The sequence below is a fragment of the Marmota monax genome, unplaced genomic scaffold (genome assembly GCF_021218885.2).
Source record: "Marmota monax isolate L192 unplaced genomic scaffold, Marmota_monax_Labrador192_F-V1.1 WCK01_AAM20220418_F8-fsc00057, whole genome shotgun sequence".
NCBI classification, from domain to species: Eukaryota; Metazoa; Chordata; class Mammalia; order Rodentia; family Sciuridae; genus Marmota; species Marmota monax.
Window position 1 is genome coordinate 7,558,554 of NW_026693933.1, and position 18,924 is coordinate 7,577,477.

General features: G+C 35.5%; 1 protein-coding gene across 5 annotated transcripts in view; it reads left to right on the forward strand.

Annotated features, from left to right (window-relative positions):
• Dnah11 (dynein axonemal heavy chain 11) overlaps positions 1-18,924 on the forward strand; it is a 331,880-nt gene that overhangs the window by 99,063 nt on the left and 213,893 nt on the right. For all 5 annotated transcript variants that reach the window (XR_009228549.1, XM_046463517.2, XM_058585343.1 and 2 more), the window contains one exon: positions 1,585-1,818. Coding sequence is in view for 4 of the 5 variants with exons in the window: in XM_046463517.2 (XP_046319473.1) it covers positions 1,585-1,818 (234 nt within the window). In the remaining variant the exon portion in view is untranslated. The remainder of the gene's footprint in view (positions 1-1,584; positions 1,819-18,924) is intronic.

The following is an 18,924-nucleotide window of genomic DNA, read 5'->3' on the forward strand; positions in this document are numbered from 1 at the left end:
TACTTTCTTTTTAAACCTTTTACATTTTTATAATTGTTTCCTCCAAATTTAGTCTATTTATTTGACAAGTATTTACTGAATATCTACGGTGCATTGTATGCCAAGGTAGGTTTTTAGGGACCCAGAAATGAATAAGATACAACCCTTGTCATTGAGGACTCCTTGGCTCATCGAGGAAATGTATATTCACATTATGAGTAATAATGGGAGGTGACAATTGTTGCCATAGAAAGTTAGGCAGAAGGTTTTGAAGTATTAAAAAGGAAAGGATGTAGCAAGCACTCCTCAGAACTTAGTTCTGATCATGCTGAATTAAGTCAGCATTGTTGGTGTAGTCATTTGAACACCACGAGCTGGTATGTTGACTGCCACAAGTGTTTGGTCTTCCCAAATGGACTGGAATGTTCTTGAGGACAGGTGGCTGTATTGAGGACATGAGCCACAGAGTATATAGGAGCTGCACACATAATGACTGATTTACTGGCAGAACTTGTTATCTGGTGTCTTTATGAGTTGTGCTTAGTGATTAAAGCAGAGATACAGGACTCTGTTTTTTAGATCAGGGACCATTAACTCAAACATTAACAAAGCCCAGCTAATAAGAGATGTTGGGGCCATGACTATGATGGTGCTTCCTTTTTTCGTACAGAAGAAGATGGATAGCTCATCAGCCTCCCCACTTCTCTTGAGAAGATGTTCTAGGAATGCTGCTTCCATCTTCACAAGAGAAGGGGAAGAAATCAGTTGTAAAATCTTCAGTATCTCACATGGTTCTAGAATTTATTCAATATAGTCTTTTTTGGCTGTACTCAATCATTTGCAAATAGTTATGGATCCTTTTACTTATTGATATTTGCAAATGAAGACAGATGCATTATTAACAAAGTACACCTGAACAGGGTGGAAAACTGACTAAGATATATTTGTGGGAACAAAATAAACTTGAAATGAAATTTTTTTTAAAAAAATTAACTTTCACAAGTCAGCAGTTGTCCTCTTTTTTATGTTCTCTTGCTGTCTTATTTCTGACAAGTGTGAAGATTAGAACCACTAGCGAATATAATTAAGATACTTACTAACAACACTGTCATGAGATTCAGAACTATGAAGATATTAGAGAATTTTCAGGAGATTTAAATATTATCAGAAGATAATTTTTTACAAATCAGTTTTCCATTATCCCCAAAACTCTTGAATATGACTCAGACCTCAGGTGGTGCTGCATTTGGTTTCTCAAAACACTGTCGGAGCTGGGGAGATTCTTGGTCTAGAACCTCTTAGTCTTTAAACCTGGAAAATGAATAATAGAGAACCCATGCTCTGTTTCGGCTGTGGAAACCTATTAGGCAGCTGGTATGTAAAATGCAATGAGGTGTGTCAGCATGAGAAGATGGGCTCATGTAGGAAAAAGACTTCATTAATCATTTGATCAGTTGCTCATCCTCCCCTCTGTAGCTTTCTATAGGACTTTAAAGTGAATCCACACAAGGTCTTGCTTGCCGCATGACCTAGAGCTGGTGGGAAGGTAGAATGGTCCTCCTTCCATAGTTAACCCTATGCTACACATTCCATTTGTTTCTGAAGGTGGAAACTTGGCTTCTGCAGCTTGAACAGACCATGCAAGAGACGGTGCGCCAGTCTATCACCGAAGCCATAGTGGCCTACGAGGAAACACCCCGGGAACTGTGGATTTTCGATTTCCCAGCTCAGGTTGCACTGACCAGCTCACAAATATGGTGGACCACAGATGTTGGAATAGCCTTCAGTAGGCTGGAGGAAGGCTATGAAACAGCCCTGAAGGATTTCCATAAAAAACAGGTATTTTTATAGGTTTATGATTTTTGACACTTGAAGGGACTTAAAGAGGTAAGTTTCATTCATTCCTTTATCATTTACATTTGTTTTTCTTTTTCTTTTTTTTTTAATTTTTTATTGTTGGCTGTTCAAAACATTACATAGTTCTTGATATATCATATTTCACACTTTGATTCGAGTGGGTTATGAGCTCTCATTTTTACCCCATATACAGATTGCAGAATCACATCAGTTACACATCCATTGACTTACATATTGCCATACTCGTGTCTGTTGTGTTCTGCTGCCTTTCCTATCCTCTACTATCCCCCCTCCCCTCCCCTCCCCTCCACTCTTCTCTCTCTGCCCCCTCTACTGACATTCATTTCTCCCCCATGTATTATTTTTCCCCTTCCCCTCACTTCCTCTTGTATGTACTTTTGTATAACTCTGAGGGTCTCCTTCCATTTCCATGCAATTTCCCTTTTCTCTCCCTTTCCCTCCCACCTCTCATCCCTGGTTAATGTTAATCTTCTTATGCTCTTCGACCCTACTCTGTTCTTAGTTACTCTCCTTATATCAAAGAAGACATTTGGCATTTGTTTTTTAGGGATTGGCTAGCTTCACTTAGCATAATCTTCTCTAATGCCATCCATTTCCCTGTAAATTCTATGATTTTGTCATTTTTTAATGCAGAGTAATACTCCATTGTGTATAAATGCCACATTTTTTTTATCCATTCATCTATTGAAGGGCATCTAGGTTGGTTCCACAGTCTTGCTATTGTGAATTGTGCTGCTATGAACATCGATGTAGCAGTGTCCCTGTAGCATGCTCTTTTTAGGTCTTTAGGGAATAGACCGAGAAGGGGAATAGCTGGGTCAAATGGTGGCTCCATTCCCAGCTTTCCAAGAAATCTCCATACTGCTTTCCAAATTGGCCGCACCAATTTGCAGTCCCACCAGCAATGTACAAGTGTACCCTTTTCCCCACATCCTCGCCAGCACTTGTTGTTTGACTTCATAATGGCTGCCAATCTAACTGGAGTGAGATGGTATCTTAGGGTGGTTTTGATTGGCATTTCTCTGAGTGCTAGAGATGGTGAGCATTTTTTCATGTACTTGTTGATTGATTGTATGTCCTCCTCTGAGAAGTGTCTGTTCAGGTCCTTGGCCCATTTGTTGATTGGGTTGTTTGTTCTCTTATTGTCTAATTTTTGGAGTTCTTTGTATACTCTGGATATTAGGGCTCTATCTGAAGTGTGAGGAGTAAAGATTTGTTCCCAGGGTGTAGGCTCCCTATTTACCTCTCTTATTGTTTCTTTTGCTGAGAAAAAACTTTTTAGTTTGAGTAAGTCCCATTTGTTGATTCTAGTTATTAACTTTTGTGCTATGGGTGTCCTATTGAGGAATTTGGAGCCCGACCCCACAGTATGTAGATCGTAGCCAACTTCTTCTTCTATCAGACGGCGTGTCTCTGATTTGATATCAAGCTCCTTGATCCATTTTGAATTCACTTTTGTGCATGGCGAGAGAAAGGGATTCAGTTTCATTTTGTTGCATATGGCTTTCCAGTTTTCCCAGCACCATTTGTTGAAGATGCTATCCTTCCTCCATTGCATGCTTTTAGCCCCTTTATCAAATATAAGATAGTTGTAGTTTTGTGGATTGGTTTCTGTGTCCTCTATTCTGTACCATTGGTCCACCCGCCTGTTTTGGTACCAGTACCATGCTGTTTTTGTTACTATTGCTCTGTAGTATAGTTTGAAGTCTGGTATCGCTATACCGCCTGATTCACATTTCCTGCTTAGCATTGTTTTTGCTATTCTGGGTCTTTTGTTTTTCCATATGAATTTCATGATTGCTTTCTCTATTTCTACAAGAAATGCCGTTGGGATTTTGATTGGCATTGCATTAAACCTATAGAGAACTTTTGGTAATATCGCCATTTTGATGATATTAGTTCTGCCTATCCATGAACAGGGTATATTTTTCCATCTTCTAAGATCTTCTTCTATTTCTCTCTTTAGGGTTCTGTAGTTTTCATTGTATAAGTCTTTCACCTCTTTTGTTAGGTTGATTCCCAAGTATTTTATTTTTTTTTGAAGATATTGTGAATGGAATGGTTGTCCTCATTTCCATTTCAGAGGATTTGTCGCTGATATACAGGAATGCCTTTGATTTATGCGTGTTGATTTTATATCCTGCCACTTTGCTGAATTCATTTATTAGCTCTAATAGTTTCTTTGTAGACCCTTTTGGGTCTGCTAGGTATAGAATCATGTCATCTGCAAATAGTGATAATTTAAATTCTTCTTTTCCTATTTTGATGCCTTTAATTTCTTTCGTCTGTCTAATGCTCTGGCCAGTGTTTCGAGAACTATGTTGAACAGAAGTGGTGAGAGAGGGCATCCCTGTCTTGTTCCAGATTTTAGAGGGAATGCCTTCAATTTTTCTCCATTCAGAATGATGCTAGCCTGAGGCTTAGCATAGATTGCTTTTACAATATTGAGGTATGTTCCTGTTATCCCTAGTTTTTCTAGAGTTTTGAACATAAAGGGATGCTGTACTTTGTCGAATGCTTTTTCCGCATCTATCGAGATGATGATATGGTTCTTATTTTTAAGTCTATTGATGTGGTGAATAACATTTATTGATTTCCGTATATTGAACCAGCCTTGCATCCCAGGGATGAATCCTACTTGATCATGGTGCACAATTTTTTTGATATGTTTTTGTATCCGATTCGCCAGAATTTTATTGAGGATTTTTGCATCTAGGTTCATTAGAGATATTGGTCTGTAGTTTTCTTTCTTTGAAGTGTCTTTGTCTGGTTTAGGTATCAGGGTGACGTTGGCCTCGTAGCATGAATTTGGAAGTTCTCCCTCTTTTTCTATTTCCTGATGTAGCTTGAAAAGTATTGGTATTAGTTCCTCTTTAAAGGTTTTGTAAAACTCTGCTGTATACCCATCCGGTCCTGGGCTTTTCTTAGTTGGTAGTCTTTTGATGGTTTCTTCTATTTCCTCAATTGATATTGGTCTGTTTAGGTTGTCTATATCCTCCTGACTCAATCTGGGCAGATCATATGACTTAAGAAATTTATCTATGCCTTCACTATCTTCTAATTTATTGGAGTATAAGGATTCAAAATAATTTTTGATTATCTTCTGTATTTCTGAAGTGTCTGTTGTGATATTGCCTTTTTCATCCCGTATGCTAGTAATTTGAGTTCTCTCTCTTCTTCTCTTCACTAGCATGGCTAAGGGTCTGTAGATTTTGTTTATTTTTTCAAAGAACCAACTTTTAGTTTTGTCAATTTTTTCAATTGTTTCTTTTGTTTTGATTTCATTAATTTCAGCTCTGATTTTAATTATTTCTTGCCTTCTACTTCTTTTGCTGTTGTTTTGCTCTTCTTTTTCTAGGATTTTGAGATGAAGTATGAGATCATTTATTTCTTGGTTTTTTCTTTAAGGAATGAACTCCAAGCAATGAATTTTCCTCTTAGAACTGCTTTCAATGTGTCCCATAGATTCCGATATGTTGTGTCTGTGTTTTCATTAATCTCTAAGAATTTTTTAATTTCCTCCTTGATGTCTTCTATAACCCATTGATCATTCAGTAACCTATTGTTCATTCTCCAAGTGATGTATTCTTTTCCCTTCCTTCTTTTATGGTTGATTTTCAGTTCCATTCCATTATGATCAGATAGGATGCATGGTATTATCTCTACTCCTTTATATTGTCTAAGAGTTTCCCTGTGACATAATATATGATCTATTTTTGAGAAGGATCCATGTGCTGCTGAGAAAAAAGTGTAACTGCTTGATGTTGGGTGGTATATTCTATATATGTCAATTAAGTCTAGGTTATTAATTGTGTTATTGAGTTCTATAGTTTCCTTATTCAACTTTTGTTTGGAAGATCTGTCCAGTGGCGAGAGAGGTGTGTTGACGTCTCCCATGATTATTGTATGGTGGTCTATTAGACTCTTGAACTTGAGAAGAGTTTGTTTGATGAACATAGCTGCACCATTGTTTGGGGCATATATATTTATGATTGTTTTCTGGGAGCCATTAGCCAAGTAGGTATGACAATTTCCTTGCCAGCGTACCCCATGTTGCTGACATGTTGCAGTGACATTGAATGTAGGTGACCTTGCTCAAGGACCAAGGCAGATTAGGGTGTTCCCGGTTTTAAGATAATCGTGTTTAGGGCGTTCCCAGTTTAGGTTCCAGGTTTAAGGTTTAAGATTATTCCTGCTGGGAATAGGGCGTATTCTGCTGCCTGAGTTCCCCTTGAGTTCTCACGGGATTCAGACAGTATATTTTGGAGACAGAAGCCCAGTGGAGGTGGATTTGGGCAGAGAACGTGGATTTCCCCAGAACGTGATTGTAGACGGCTGGTGTGAGTTCGGGAATAAAGAGTTGCTGTTTGAATCTACAAGCTGTGTGGTGGCTCGTGATTGTGTGCCCAGCCAGACTGCGGCATTTGTGCCCAGCCAGACTGCGGCAATTGTTATGTCTTGTTGGTGTATGGTTCCCTTGAGCAGTATGTAGTGTCCCTCTTTATCCCTTTTGATTAACTTTGGCTTGAAATCTATTTTATTTGATATGAGTATGGACACTCCTGCTTGTTTCCGAAGTCCATATGAGTGATATGATTTTTCCCAACCTTTCACCTTCAGCCTATGTATGTCTTTTCCTATCAAATGCGTCTCCTGTAGGCAGCATATTGTTGGGTCTTGTTTTGTGATCCATTCTACTAGCCTGTGTCTCTTGATTGGTGAGTTTAAGCCATTAACATTTAGGGTTATTATTGAGATATGGGTTGTTCTTCCAGCCATATTTGTTTATTTATGTTACTAAACATGGTTTGTTTTCCTCTTTGATTATTTTCCCCCCTTTACTGTCCTACCTCCCACTGTTGGTTTTCATTGTTATTTTCCATTTCCTCTTCCTGTAATGTTTTGCCAAGGATGTTTTGAAGAGATGGTTTTCTAGCTGCAAATTCTTTTAACTTTTGTTTATCGTGGAAGGTTTTAATTTCATCTTCCATCCTGAAGCTTAATTTCGCTGGATACACAATTCTTGGTTGGAACCCATTTTCTTTCAGTGTTTGAAATATGTTATTCCAGGATCTTCTAGCTTTCAGAGTCTGTGTTGAAAGATCAGCTGTTATCCTGATTGGCTTACCCCTAAATGTGATCTGCTTCCTTTCTCTTGTAGCTTTTAAAATTCTCTCCTTATTCTGTATGTTGGGCATCTTCATTATAATGTGTCTAGGTGTGGGTCTCTTATGATTTTGCACATTCGGCGTCCTGTAGGCTTCTAGGATTTGGGATTCTGTCTCATTCTTTAAGTCTGGGAAGTTTTCTCATATTATTTCATTGAATAGATTGCTCATTCCTTTGGTTTGAAACTCTGTCCCTTCCTGTATCCCAATGACTCTTAAATTTGGTCTCTTGATGTTATACCATATTTCTTGGATGTTCTGCTCATGGTTTCTTAATAGTCTTGCTGAGCTGTCTATGTTCTTTTCAAGTTGAAATACTTTATATTCATTGTCTGATGTTCTATCTTCTAAGTGTTCTACTCTGCTGGTAGTATTCTCCATTGAGTTTTTAAGTTGGTTTATTGCTTCCTGGATTTCTAGGATTTCTGTTTGTTTGTTTTTTATAACCTCTATTTCCCTGTATAGTTGATCTTTTGCTTCTTGGATTTGTTTATGTAATTCATTGTTGAAGTGATCTTTCATTGTCTGATTTTGCTGTCTGATGTCTTCCTTGAGACTCCAGATCATCTGAAGCATGTATATCCTGAATTCTTTATCTGACATTCCATCTGCTGCAGCTATTACCTCTTCTAACGTTGAGTTGACCTGCATTGCTTGTGGTCCTTTCTTTCCTTGTCTCTTCATACTGTTCGTGTTCCTTTCTACTTGGTGAAACTGTTGTGCTATTGAATTTTCCCCCTATATATTTATATTGGTCTTGTATAGTTGCAAAGTCTCCCTCGCAGGCGTGGGCGGCGGCTCTGCCCCTCCTCCAATTGGGGCAATGTGCCTACCACGCCGCTGGGCCTGCTCTGCCGGTTGGTAGCAGGTCCGCCTACCTTGCAGGCGCGGGGGGCGGCTCTGTCCCTCTGCGGGCCGCTAGGCTTGTTCTGTCGGTGGTCGCAGTTCTGCCTACTTTGCAGGCGCAGGCAGCGGCACTGCCCCTCTGCAGGCCTCTGGGGCTGTTCTGCCAGTGGGTCGCAGGTCCGCCTACCTTGCAGGCCCGGGGGGGGGGTGGCGGCTCTACCCTTCCTCATGCCACTGGGCCTGTTCTGTCTGTCGGTTGCAGGTCTGGCCTGTTCTGATGGTGGTCACAGTTCCGTCTACCTTGCAGGCGCGGGGGGAGGGGGCGGCTCTGCCTCTCAGCAGGCCGCTGCTCCTCTTCTGCCAGTGGGTCGCAGGCCCGCCTACCTTGCAGGAGTGATTTATCATTTACCATTTGGATAAAAATACATTCTTAGTTTTCCATCCTTTGGAAGATGTGGTATTGGTTTCTATTTGAGATTATGATTGAATTTAAAGAAGTGGCTGATTTCTTCCTAGGGTGCTGTCTCTGTAATTCTAGTGGCTGAAGCTAAGTACTTAATTTTTATTTCATGGACATAAATAACTGAGATAATTAACTAAAACTCAATTTTATTATTCTCTGATAAAAATTACTTGCTGGTTAATCTGCTGATAATTGCTTTTTTATTACAACTGTTTTATATGTAATAATGACATTTTAAAATACTTAGTTAAAATAATATCCTGTCTTAACTTTCAGCTGTTGTCAATCACTGCTCAAACTTAAATCTTTCAACAAGCATATTTCTACTTATTTTACTGTAAATTTTTTTCTCTTAATTTTTCTCCCTTGCCTTCAACTTGTCATTTCTGTGCTTTTTTGAATATTTGCTTCTTATAATAATAATAATGATATTTTATAGATTATATCAATTTTATTTTCAATTTCATGATTTAGTATATGTTTATTAGCAAAAATACAAAAGAAGAAAATATGCTCATAAAATTAATGAAAAATATTTTTTAAAAAGCGAAATATAGATTTACTTTCTAGAAAAAACATTTGGCCTATAAACATTTAAAGTTTTTCTTTGTGTGTATAGATGCCTATCTCTACATAAATATGTATCAATTTGTACTATTTATATATAAGTATAATTATACATATATAGTAGATGTATATCTATATTGGCAGGTATGCATAGAAAAGTATCTGTTTCTTTTACATGCCATATATTTTATTTGGTTAATTAATGTTTTCATTCAATACATTATCAACCTTTTTTCTCATCATGATTATACATCAAATTTACACTAAAAATAACCAAATGGTATTCATTTATCTGGAAATTCCAGCAATTTTTTCCTCCATTTTCTTTGGGTTTCCTCTGATTGTCCAATTCTTAGGCAGGCTCTCGATTCTGTGGTTCCAGGGATAATGTTTGTGCTCTCAAGGCTCTTAAATTGTTTTGACAATTTAAAGTTCATAGATGAAAATCATTTATTCTGATCTCTAGTATCTCCTCTTTTTTAACAATTACTTGCCATTATTTTATGTTATTTTTTGAACCCTATTAATTGTGACATTATTTTAAATTGTACTTAAATTTACCAATGTTTTTTAGCAATGACTTATTTAATTTTCATCCCATTTCCTATTTCTGGATTTAATTCGTCTCCATAGTAGACCTTTTAGCAGTTCATGCAGTGAATGGTTGATTATCATTGGAAACCTTCTGGTTCTTTGTCTTTTTTATTTTGACTTTTGATATTTTTGCTAGGTATAGAATTCTAAATTGAGAGTTATTTTCTTTTCAAACTTTAAAACTATTTTTCCATTATCTTGTGGGTTTTATTTTTATAAAAGCTTCAGTTAAATTTGTTTTTCCTTTGTAATTAGTCTATTGGTTATGGCTGCTTTTAGGTTTTCTTTTTGTGGTTCTGATATTTTATTATACTATACATTATTGTAGGGGTTTTTTCCCCTTCAAATTTAGTATGCTAAAGACTCGGTGAACCTGAATCTTCATTTATATGTCTGTCTTCAACTTCAGAAAAATTTTCTTCCAGTTCTGATTTGAATAATTCTTTCTCTCCATTTGCTCTATTTTCTTCATCTAGAATTTTATTGTATATTGAAACTTCTCTTTCTGCCCCCTCCATCTCTTAAACTGTATTTTAAATTTCCCAACTCTTTACCTCTTTGTGCTATAATCCAAGTGATTTTTAAAATCTTCTCCCAACTTTACTAATTTTTTTTTTATAAATATGCTTCTGAGTTTGCTAATCTCTTTCATAGCATATGTAGCATATGATTAAGAAAAAAAAAAAAAAACCTAAGGTTATATAGGTTCAGATCTCAGTTTCTACCACTTACTTACCAGCTGTTTAACTTGGCTTTGGAAAAGCTATCTATCTGCTCTATGTTTCATCATCTGTAAAGCAAGGATAGTGACAGTACCAGGATTATATATTATATATAACTAGTTAGATGAAACTGGTTAATATATGTAAAATGCTATTTTAAAGTACTTGACAAAATTTAAGTATGATGTGTTAGCCATTGCTTTTGTTATATTATGAAGTTGTTGGCAACAACAATGACAGTGTGTCAATATGATACATAATATAATACATTCCCCCAATAATTGGCCATAAAATTTCTAAACATATAGAAAAATTGAAACAATAACAATTATGTGCATGCCTACCACCTAGATTCTATAATTAATATTTTGTTTCATTTCTCATATATTTGTTGTTTGTTTAGCTCTCCACCCATTCATCTTACATATATATATCATTCATTTCAAAAGAAATAACAGAAATCTGTAATCTTTGCCCCTAAACACTTTAAGTTTTTTTACTTTAAAGATTTCACGTATTTTATTTGGCAAATAAAAATTGTATTTATTTGGGCCAACATTGAGCTCAGTGGCAGAGCACTTGCCTAGCATGTGTGAGGCACAGAGTTTGACTCTAAGCACCACATATCAATAAATAAAATAAAGGTTCATTGACAACTAAAAAAATTTTTTTAAAAATTATTTATTGTGTATAACTTGATGTTTTGATATACATTGTGAAATGATTAAATCAAACTATTTAGCATATACATTACTTCACATAATAATTTTTGTGGTGAAAGCATTTAAAGTCTTAACAATTTTCAAATATATAATATTTTGTTATTAACTGTAGTCACCAATAATATACAATAGATCTCTTGAACTTGCTCCTTTTATCCAACTGGAGTTTTGTATCATTTGACTAACACTTTTCCAATCCCACCCCCACCCCCCTAACCCCTGCCTCTGGTACCCACCATTTCACTTTGTTTAAATACCAGTTCCACTTTGTCATGCTCCATTTATAAGTAAGCTCATGTAGTGTTTCTTTTTATGCCTTGTTTATTTCACTTAACATAACGTGTCCTAGGTTTCTCACTGTTACTGCAGATCCAGGATTTCCTTCTTTTTAAAAACTGAATAGTATTCCATTGCATGTATTTACCCCCATTTTTTTTTAAAAATAAATTCGCTCATCTGTTCATGGACATGGAAGTTGATTATATGTCTTGACTATTATGTATAGTGTTGCCATGAACTTAGGACTGCAGATATCTCTTTGACATACTGATTTCAGTTCTTTTGAATGTATCCCCAGGATTGAGTTTTCTGGATGCTATGGTAGTTCCATTTTTACTTTTCTGAATAATTGCCATACTGTTTTCAATAATGGTAGTATAAAGATATAGTCTCACCAGTGGTGTACAAGGATTTCCTTATAGATACTTCACCTTACTTATTTCACTAGTTTAATTTCAGTAATTGCATCTCAATGCAATTACTCCCAAAGTTCTTTTGGGTTTTTAAAAATCAGTTTTATGAATACCAGTCTTTCTACTGTGGTTTTCAGTCTTTCATTAGTTATTTCAGAGATGTTCGATACTTTTATTTAGATTGTTCTACCAATACTAGTTCTCTTGAGACTGGTTTTTGATACTGGGAATTGAACCCAGGGGCACTAAAGCACATTCTAGCCCTTTATCTTTTTAATTTCAAGATAGAGTTTTGCTATGTTGCCCAGGCTGCTCTCAAACATGTGATCGTCCTGCCTCAGCCTCCTGAGTCACTGGGATTATAGACATGCATTATCACTTTGGGCTCTGTGATTATTTATTAAAAGGTTATCAAAGTTTGCTTTTCCTGTCTCTACTGAGTTGCACCAATGTCCTCTGGTGTGTTTTTTCCCTCATTTATTCAAGATCTCTTATAGGTTCTGGATTAATTTTGTGGTTACTCCGTTTAGGACTTCCTGATCCATTTGCAGGGTCCTTTTGGAACACCTCAGCTTCACATGACATAGACTTGAGATTTTGAGTGTTGTAAAGGATTTTATTGCTTTTCAAAGCACTAACGTATTTCAAGCTTTCATGTTGCCTCTTTGCTTCCCCTTTGGTAACGATGGGCAGCTGCTCCTGCTGTTCTTCCTCCTCAGGCAATTCACATTCCAGGAGCTTTAACTTATTCAACTAATTCGAGAAATTTAGCTTTCGTCTCTCAATATTTTTTTTGCTTTCCATTTTGTTCAATATTTATATAACACTGTGTGTGTGTGTATGTGTGTATGTGTGTATGAAATGAGAAGTAGAGAAAAGGAAGAAAAACAGAAAAAAAAAAGAAAGCATTTATCAATTTAACTGTGAAACACTCCAAACACAAATTGGAATGTTTGACAGACAAACCAAACAGGTGCCTTCGATATAGTATTTCAGTTCTGAAACAATACTAATGTATAATCTAGAGAAACTAACATTTGCATACTTTCAAAGTTGTGGTTTGGGTCTAAGTTGAAATCCTTTTAGTGTTCTCCCTTTAAAAATGATGGAACCATCTGCTAGAGTGTTTTTAATTAAAATCACTCTTGGTAATATTGCGAACAGTTTTTAAAATGAACTTTAGTTCTTTTAAATGACTTAATTTAAAAACTAGAGATCAGATTTGGCTATAATTGGTGATCTACCTAAACAAGTATTTTTTTACCTTTTCTTAAAAAGTATAATTATCTAAGATAATTATTTTAAATTCTATTTCCCTGAGGTCTTTTATGACTGTATGTATGATGATATTGGGATTAAATGCAAAATTCTGCATTTTGGAGTGTATATACCTGCTTTGTTTTTGAAAATTCTCAGATTTGAATTTTCCTTGGGGGGAAAAATGTGTTTTAAAGGCTTTTGACCTGGTAAGAAAGTATTTCTTCTCCTTCATTATTGAAATATGTGAGAAATTGAGAGTACAATTACATTTTGTACTTTAAAAAATTATCAACTGTAGTATGCTGAGAAATTACCCAGAGACCCTTAATGAGATTCATAATCAACAACATAAAACTTTTCTCATTAACGGTCCATCTTCCCCCTACACACAAAGATTCAAAATTACTGTGTTTAGGAAAGAAATCTTATTTTGTTGCTTAAAGTCAATTTTGGCCTCACTCTCAGATGCTGAGAAATTGTTTAAAACCAGATTGTATACAAAATTTGTAATTTATCTTTATTTTGTCCTAACCCTTATTAACTGACTTAGAGAACCTGTCAATCCTGAAGTTACCTACTATATACCGGACACAAGTTTTTTGTTTTGTTTTTGTCTTTTTGCCTTCATATAAAAGTGGGATCTGATAGTTTCATGCTTTATAATCTACAGGGACCCATAATAAGTTGAGGAAAGCACATGTGTTTTACTTCTTTTCTCATCCAAAATTAAGTTGATATCATCAGGTTTCCCATTGCAGATAGAAAATTTTTTTTTAAATTGTACTAAAATTGTAAAAACTTTTTTCTTGTCATTATTTCCTAAACATATAGTATAACTATCTATATAGCATTTATGTTGTATTAGATACTATAAGTAATCTATATGTTAAAGTACAGGGAGAAGGTACATGGGTTATACCCAGAGACTATGCCTTTTTTTTTTTTTTAATAAGGGACTTGTACATCTACAGATTTTGGTATCTGGTGGTGGTGGGGAGGCAATCCTGAAACCAAGTCCTTCTGGACACCAAGAGATGACTGCACATGGAATAGCAAGATATAAAAAATATATTCATGTTGTTCCTGGAAGTACCGGACCAGATAATGTGAAAGATACCAGGAATTTAACAACAGATGAAATTGAACTGATGGGTAACTAAGAGGGAACAAAATCAGTGCAGTCATTCAAAGATGAGGAAGTTCTAGTCAAATAGGGAATGACACATCCATTTTAACCCAGTGAAATTCCAGAGAAATTATAAACTGAGATTCAACAAATATAAAAAAAAGTCTATGGTCAGTGATCGGATTGAATGTAGAAGACATAGGCAGTTGGAACCTCTTCCACTCCCGCCACACCTCAACTAATACTAATAAAGGTGTTTTTCCCCAGTAAAAATCCTGTGAAATAATTTGTAAAGTGAGCCATGTATAGAGGACTTCTGTCATGATTATGCCTTGACTATAGAGCAGGGGTTAGCCAACTTCTCCCATGAAGAAGCAGATGGCAAATGGTTTGCTTTCCCACAACTGAGCATTTCTGTTGTGATGGTGAGAAAGAAACTATAGGTAAATTTGTAAGCAAATGGGTATAGCTGGGTTCCAACAAAAATTTATTTATAAAGCCAGATGGTGGGCCAGGTTTGGCTCATGGCTTACAGTTTACCTCCTTTCTCTAGAGAAAAAAAGTGTAGAGTAGATCCTGTAGTAACTCAAGATCCACACCATGACAGATGGAGGTAAGAGAAAAAGACGATTTGTTACTTGTGTGCCATATGATTCCAATCTGATTCATTAACACTGTTCTTTGAACAGGCCAATAATATCAATTTTTTCAATTCAGAGGGAAAAATAAGAAAATATGCAATGGGTAAGAAACGGAAACATCCCTTTGAGTAGAGACTATAAAGTGACAAGGTAACTTTGTGGTATCATTTTGCTAATAAATAAATTAAAAATCTAAATAAATGGAGTATGGTGGTATACTCCTTTGGTGACAGCTACTTGGGATGCTAAAGATTGCAAGTTTGAGACCAGACTGGACAACCTAGTGAGACTCTGCCTCAAAATTTGAAATAAAAAATGGCAGGGAAAGGACAGTGTAGCTCAGTACCCCTGAGTTATAAGGAGTACCCCTGGGTTTATTATTTTTTTAAAATCTAAATGGGTGAGTTTCTGTGAACACTTTTTTGCTGAGTTGATTCAAATGTGGTAGAAGATCCAAGTAGACACCCACAGAAATACTTAAAATTGTGTTTTAGTCTGTGTGTTGTCACTGTAACCAAATTACCCAACAAGAACAGCTTAGAGCAGGGCTCGGCTTCAGAGATCTCAGTCCATAGATGACCATCTCATTGCTCCAGGGCCAAAGTGTAGCAATATGTTGTGCAGAAGGTCCCAGTGGAGGAAAATTACTAGGCTCATGGTAGGGGAAGAAACCACAGGAAAGATGTAATTCTTTCAGGGTACTCCCTCAGTAACCCCCTCCTCCAACCATGCCCCACTCAGAATTTTTCTTTTGTAGTACACCTCACACAGTACAGTTTCCCAGTCAGTCCATTCAAACTAGGAGACTGATTAGATCACGTCTTTCATAATCCAATCACTTTAGCTCTAACTATTCTACATTAACACAGGAGAGTTTGGGGAACAGCTCTTAACCACTCCATAACAAATTGTAATCAAGGTATTATAATCAAATATGTGCACTCTACCATCCCCCACCTTCTCCTGCAATACAGCCCTGTTTTGGTGGGTTTTATTAGACATTTAAAAGAACAGATGAATACCATGTTAAATCAACTGTTTGGGAGCATAAATGAAGATGGAAAGATTTTCTATTCCTTTTATAAAGTTCAAATAAACTTGATACAAAAACCAGACAAAGATACAATTCAAAACCCACACAATAATATAATACAAAAGAAAATTCTTTTGGTTTATCTTGTAAATTGGCATATCATCTTTGTTGTCTGGATTTTTCACTTAACGCGCTGTTGGTAGACAGTACTCATGGATCTCATGTTTCTGTATAGCTTATGATTAAAAGTACTGACTGCCTTTTGTTCTGGACTATATATTTCAGGATGTTCTGGACTGTATTTTCAGGTGAACATTCTGAAATATACAGTCCAGAAGATCAATATTGAGTCATTCCAGAAACAAAAGGCAGGTTGTCTTATTCCCTAGTATAATAAAAATATCTCTTTCTAGAGCAAAGGTCAGGCAAGCTTACTATCTTTTATAAAAGATTTGGGCTTCCTAAACTCAGAATTTTTCTTTTGTAGTACAATTCACATAGCATGTAATGACTCTTTCTGAGTAGCCTTTGAAAGTTTGAACTTAGAGAACTAGTACAAATACAGATGCTCCAAGGTGACTTGGGCTATTGCTGTGAGTAATAAACTGTCCCTTATCTCTGACCCAGGAGTCTCTCTATCTTCTGCCAGCACCCATGAATCAGCAGTAAACTAGCAGATTAGTTTTCATGGTGACTCTTAGACCCTTCACACTTCTTTACAAACATATTTTTGAGATTCATCTACCTTGTTGATGCATTTGCTATGCATCCTTTTTTAACTGTTAGGTAGTATTTCAATGTATCAATATACTACCTTTTTTATCCATTTTATTATTTGACTTCTTGATTTCCAGTGTGAGGTATAAGGCTGCTTTAAACATTCTTGAAAATAGTCTTTTTTTTTATTGGTTGTTCAAAACATTACAAAGCTCTTGACATATCATATTTCATACATTAGGTTATGAACTCCCATTTTTACCCCAAATACAGATTGCAGAACCACATCGGTTACACATCCACATTTTTACATAATGCCATATTGAAAATAGTCTTTTTGTGGGTATTATGTTTTCATTTTGTCTGGGTAAATACCTAAAAGTGAAATTGCTTGGTAATAGAGAAGGTTTGTATTTAACCATCTAAGACACAACCAGTTTTCCATTATTACATTCCCATCAACAGTTTAACAGAATTCTATAAACTTCATACTTGGCTGTGTTAGGTGTTATTTTTTATAATTGCAGTCTTCCCAATGGCTATAAAATAATATCTCAGTGCATTTTCATTTGCAATTCTCTAATAGCTAAAGCTATTGGATTATTTCTCATGTATTAATCAATCTTTTGTCATGAAGATCTTTTGCTCCATTTTTAAAAAATTGGGTATTTTACCTCTTTATTGTTGATTTGAGAATTTATTTTAGATATAACTCTTTTGTCAGAAAATAAGTAGACTTCTCATTTTCTTAATGGTGTTTAATAAGCAGAAAGTTATAATTTGATGTACCAAAATTTTCGTTGATGTGTATGAGAGTCATGCCTATCTAAAAGCCATGAAGATATCCTATTTCTCACAAGTTGCTTTATTGTTCTAGATTTTTCATTTAGAACTGTGATTTATACATTTTTTCTTTTTCCATTGACTTAACTTGGCATCTTGGTCAAAAGTCAATTGACTGTACATAAGTGGATCTATTTCTAGACTCTCTTGTTCCATTGATTTATTTTTTTGTATATATGTCAAATCCATAGTCTTAATTATTATAACATTGTAGTAAATCTTGAAATCATGTTATATCCTCCAACTTGGATCCCCCACACCAACAATTGTTTGGAATATTCTTAAGTCGTTTTCAGTATAAATTTTACTATCATGACATTTATTTTTAAAGTCTATTTTTGGAGGCCTTATTAAACTTTTTTTCCAGTGCTAGGGATCCAACCCATGGTCTCACAAGCAAGTGCTCTAGCACTGAACTGTATCCTCGTCACAGTCTAATTAAATTTTGACTGGGGGGATGGGAGGGGAATTGAGGGAGCATGGGATTAGAAATGATGGTGGAAAATGGGAGTTCATAACCCACTTGAATCAAAGTGTGAAATATGATATGTCAAGAACTATGTAATGTTTTGAACAACCAACAATAAAAATTAAAAAAAAAAAAAGAAATGATGGTGGAATGTGATGGACATTATTATGCAAAGTACATGTATGAAGACACGAATTGGTGTGAATATACTTTGTATACAACCAGAGACATGAAAAATTGTGCCCTATATGTATAATAAGAATTACAATGCATTCCACTGTCAAATATAAATTAAAAATTAAGTTAAAAAATTTTGACTGGGATGGCATTGGATCGAAATATAAATCTTGGGGGAACGAGCATCTCTATATTAATGGTTTATTGTTCTAATAGGACATTTCTAATTTCTCTCAGCAATGTTTTCTATGGTTTTCAATGTAGAATTTTTGTACTTTTCTCAGTATATATATATTTAAATATGTGATGTTTGATTCTGTTTTATATACTAATTAAGTTTTAAATTTATTTTCCAGTGATTGTGGCTGGTAATAGAAATATATTGCCTTTTAAATATTTGCAAAGTCTTGGGACTTTGCCAAGTTTGTGTTCTTCATTTAGTAGTTTTAAGTGTGTGTGTGTGTGTGTGTATGCGCACGAGTACACGCCCGCGTAAATTCCATAGGACTTACTACATACATAATACATCATTTGTAAGCAATGAAATTTTTACTTTTTCATTGTTTTATTTGCTCTTTATTTCCTTTTCTTAAATTTTTGAGTCAGGACTCAGTACAATGTTGAACAGATGTAGTAAGAGTACCTTACATCATATCAGTACATCATATCAACTGAATGTTTCGCTATTATGCCTGATGTTATATGTCTTTACAGACATCCTTTATCGAATAAAGGAAAATGCTTCCTATTACGAGAGAGAGTTTTTATCTTGAAGACACCTTGAGCCTTTTCAAATCTGTTGAGATGGCCCTGTGGTTTGTATTAACTGTGAAGTTTTAAAAGTTAAGTCAACTTTGCACTCCTGAATAATGAACTCAATGTGATCCTTTATATCCATATCTTTATGTCTTTCCTGGACTCTGTTTGCTAACCGATTGTTAATGATTTTTGCCTTCATTATCAGTCATTGGTCTGTAATTCCTTCCCCTGTGATACCTTCTAAGTTTGGGATCAGGGTATTCTCAGA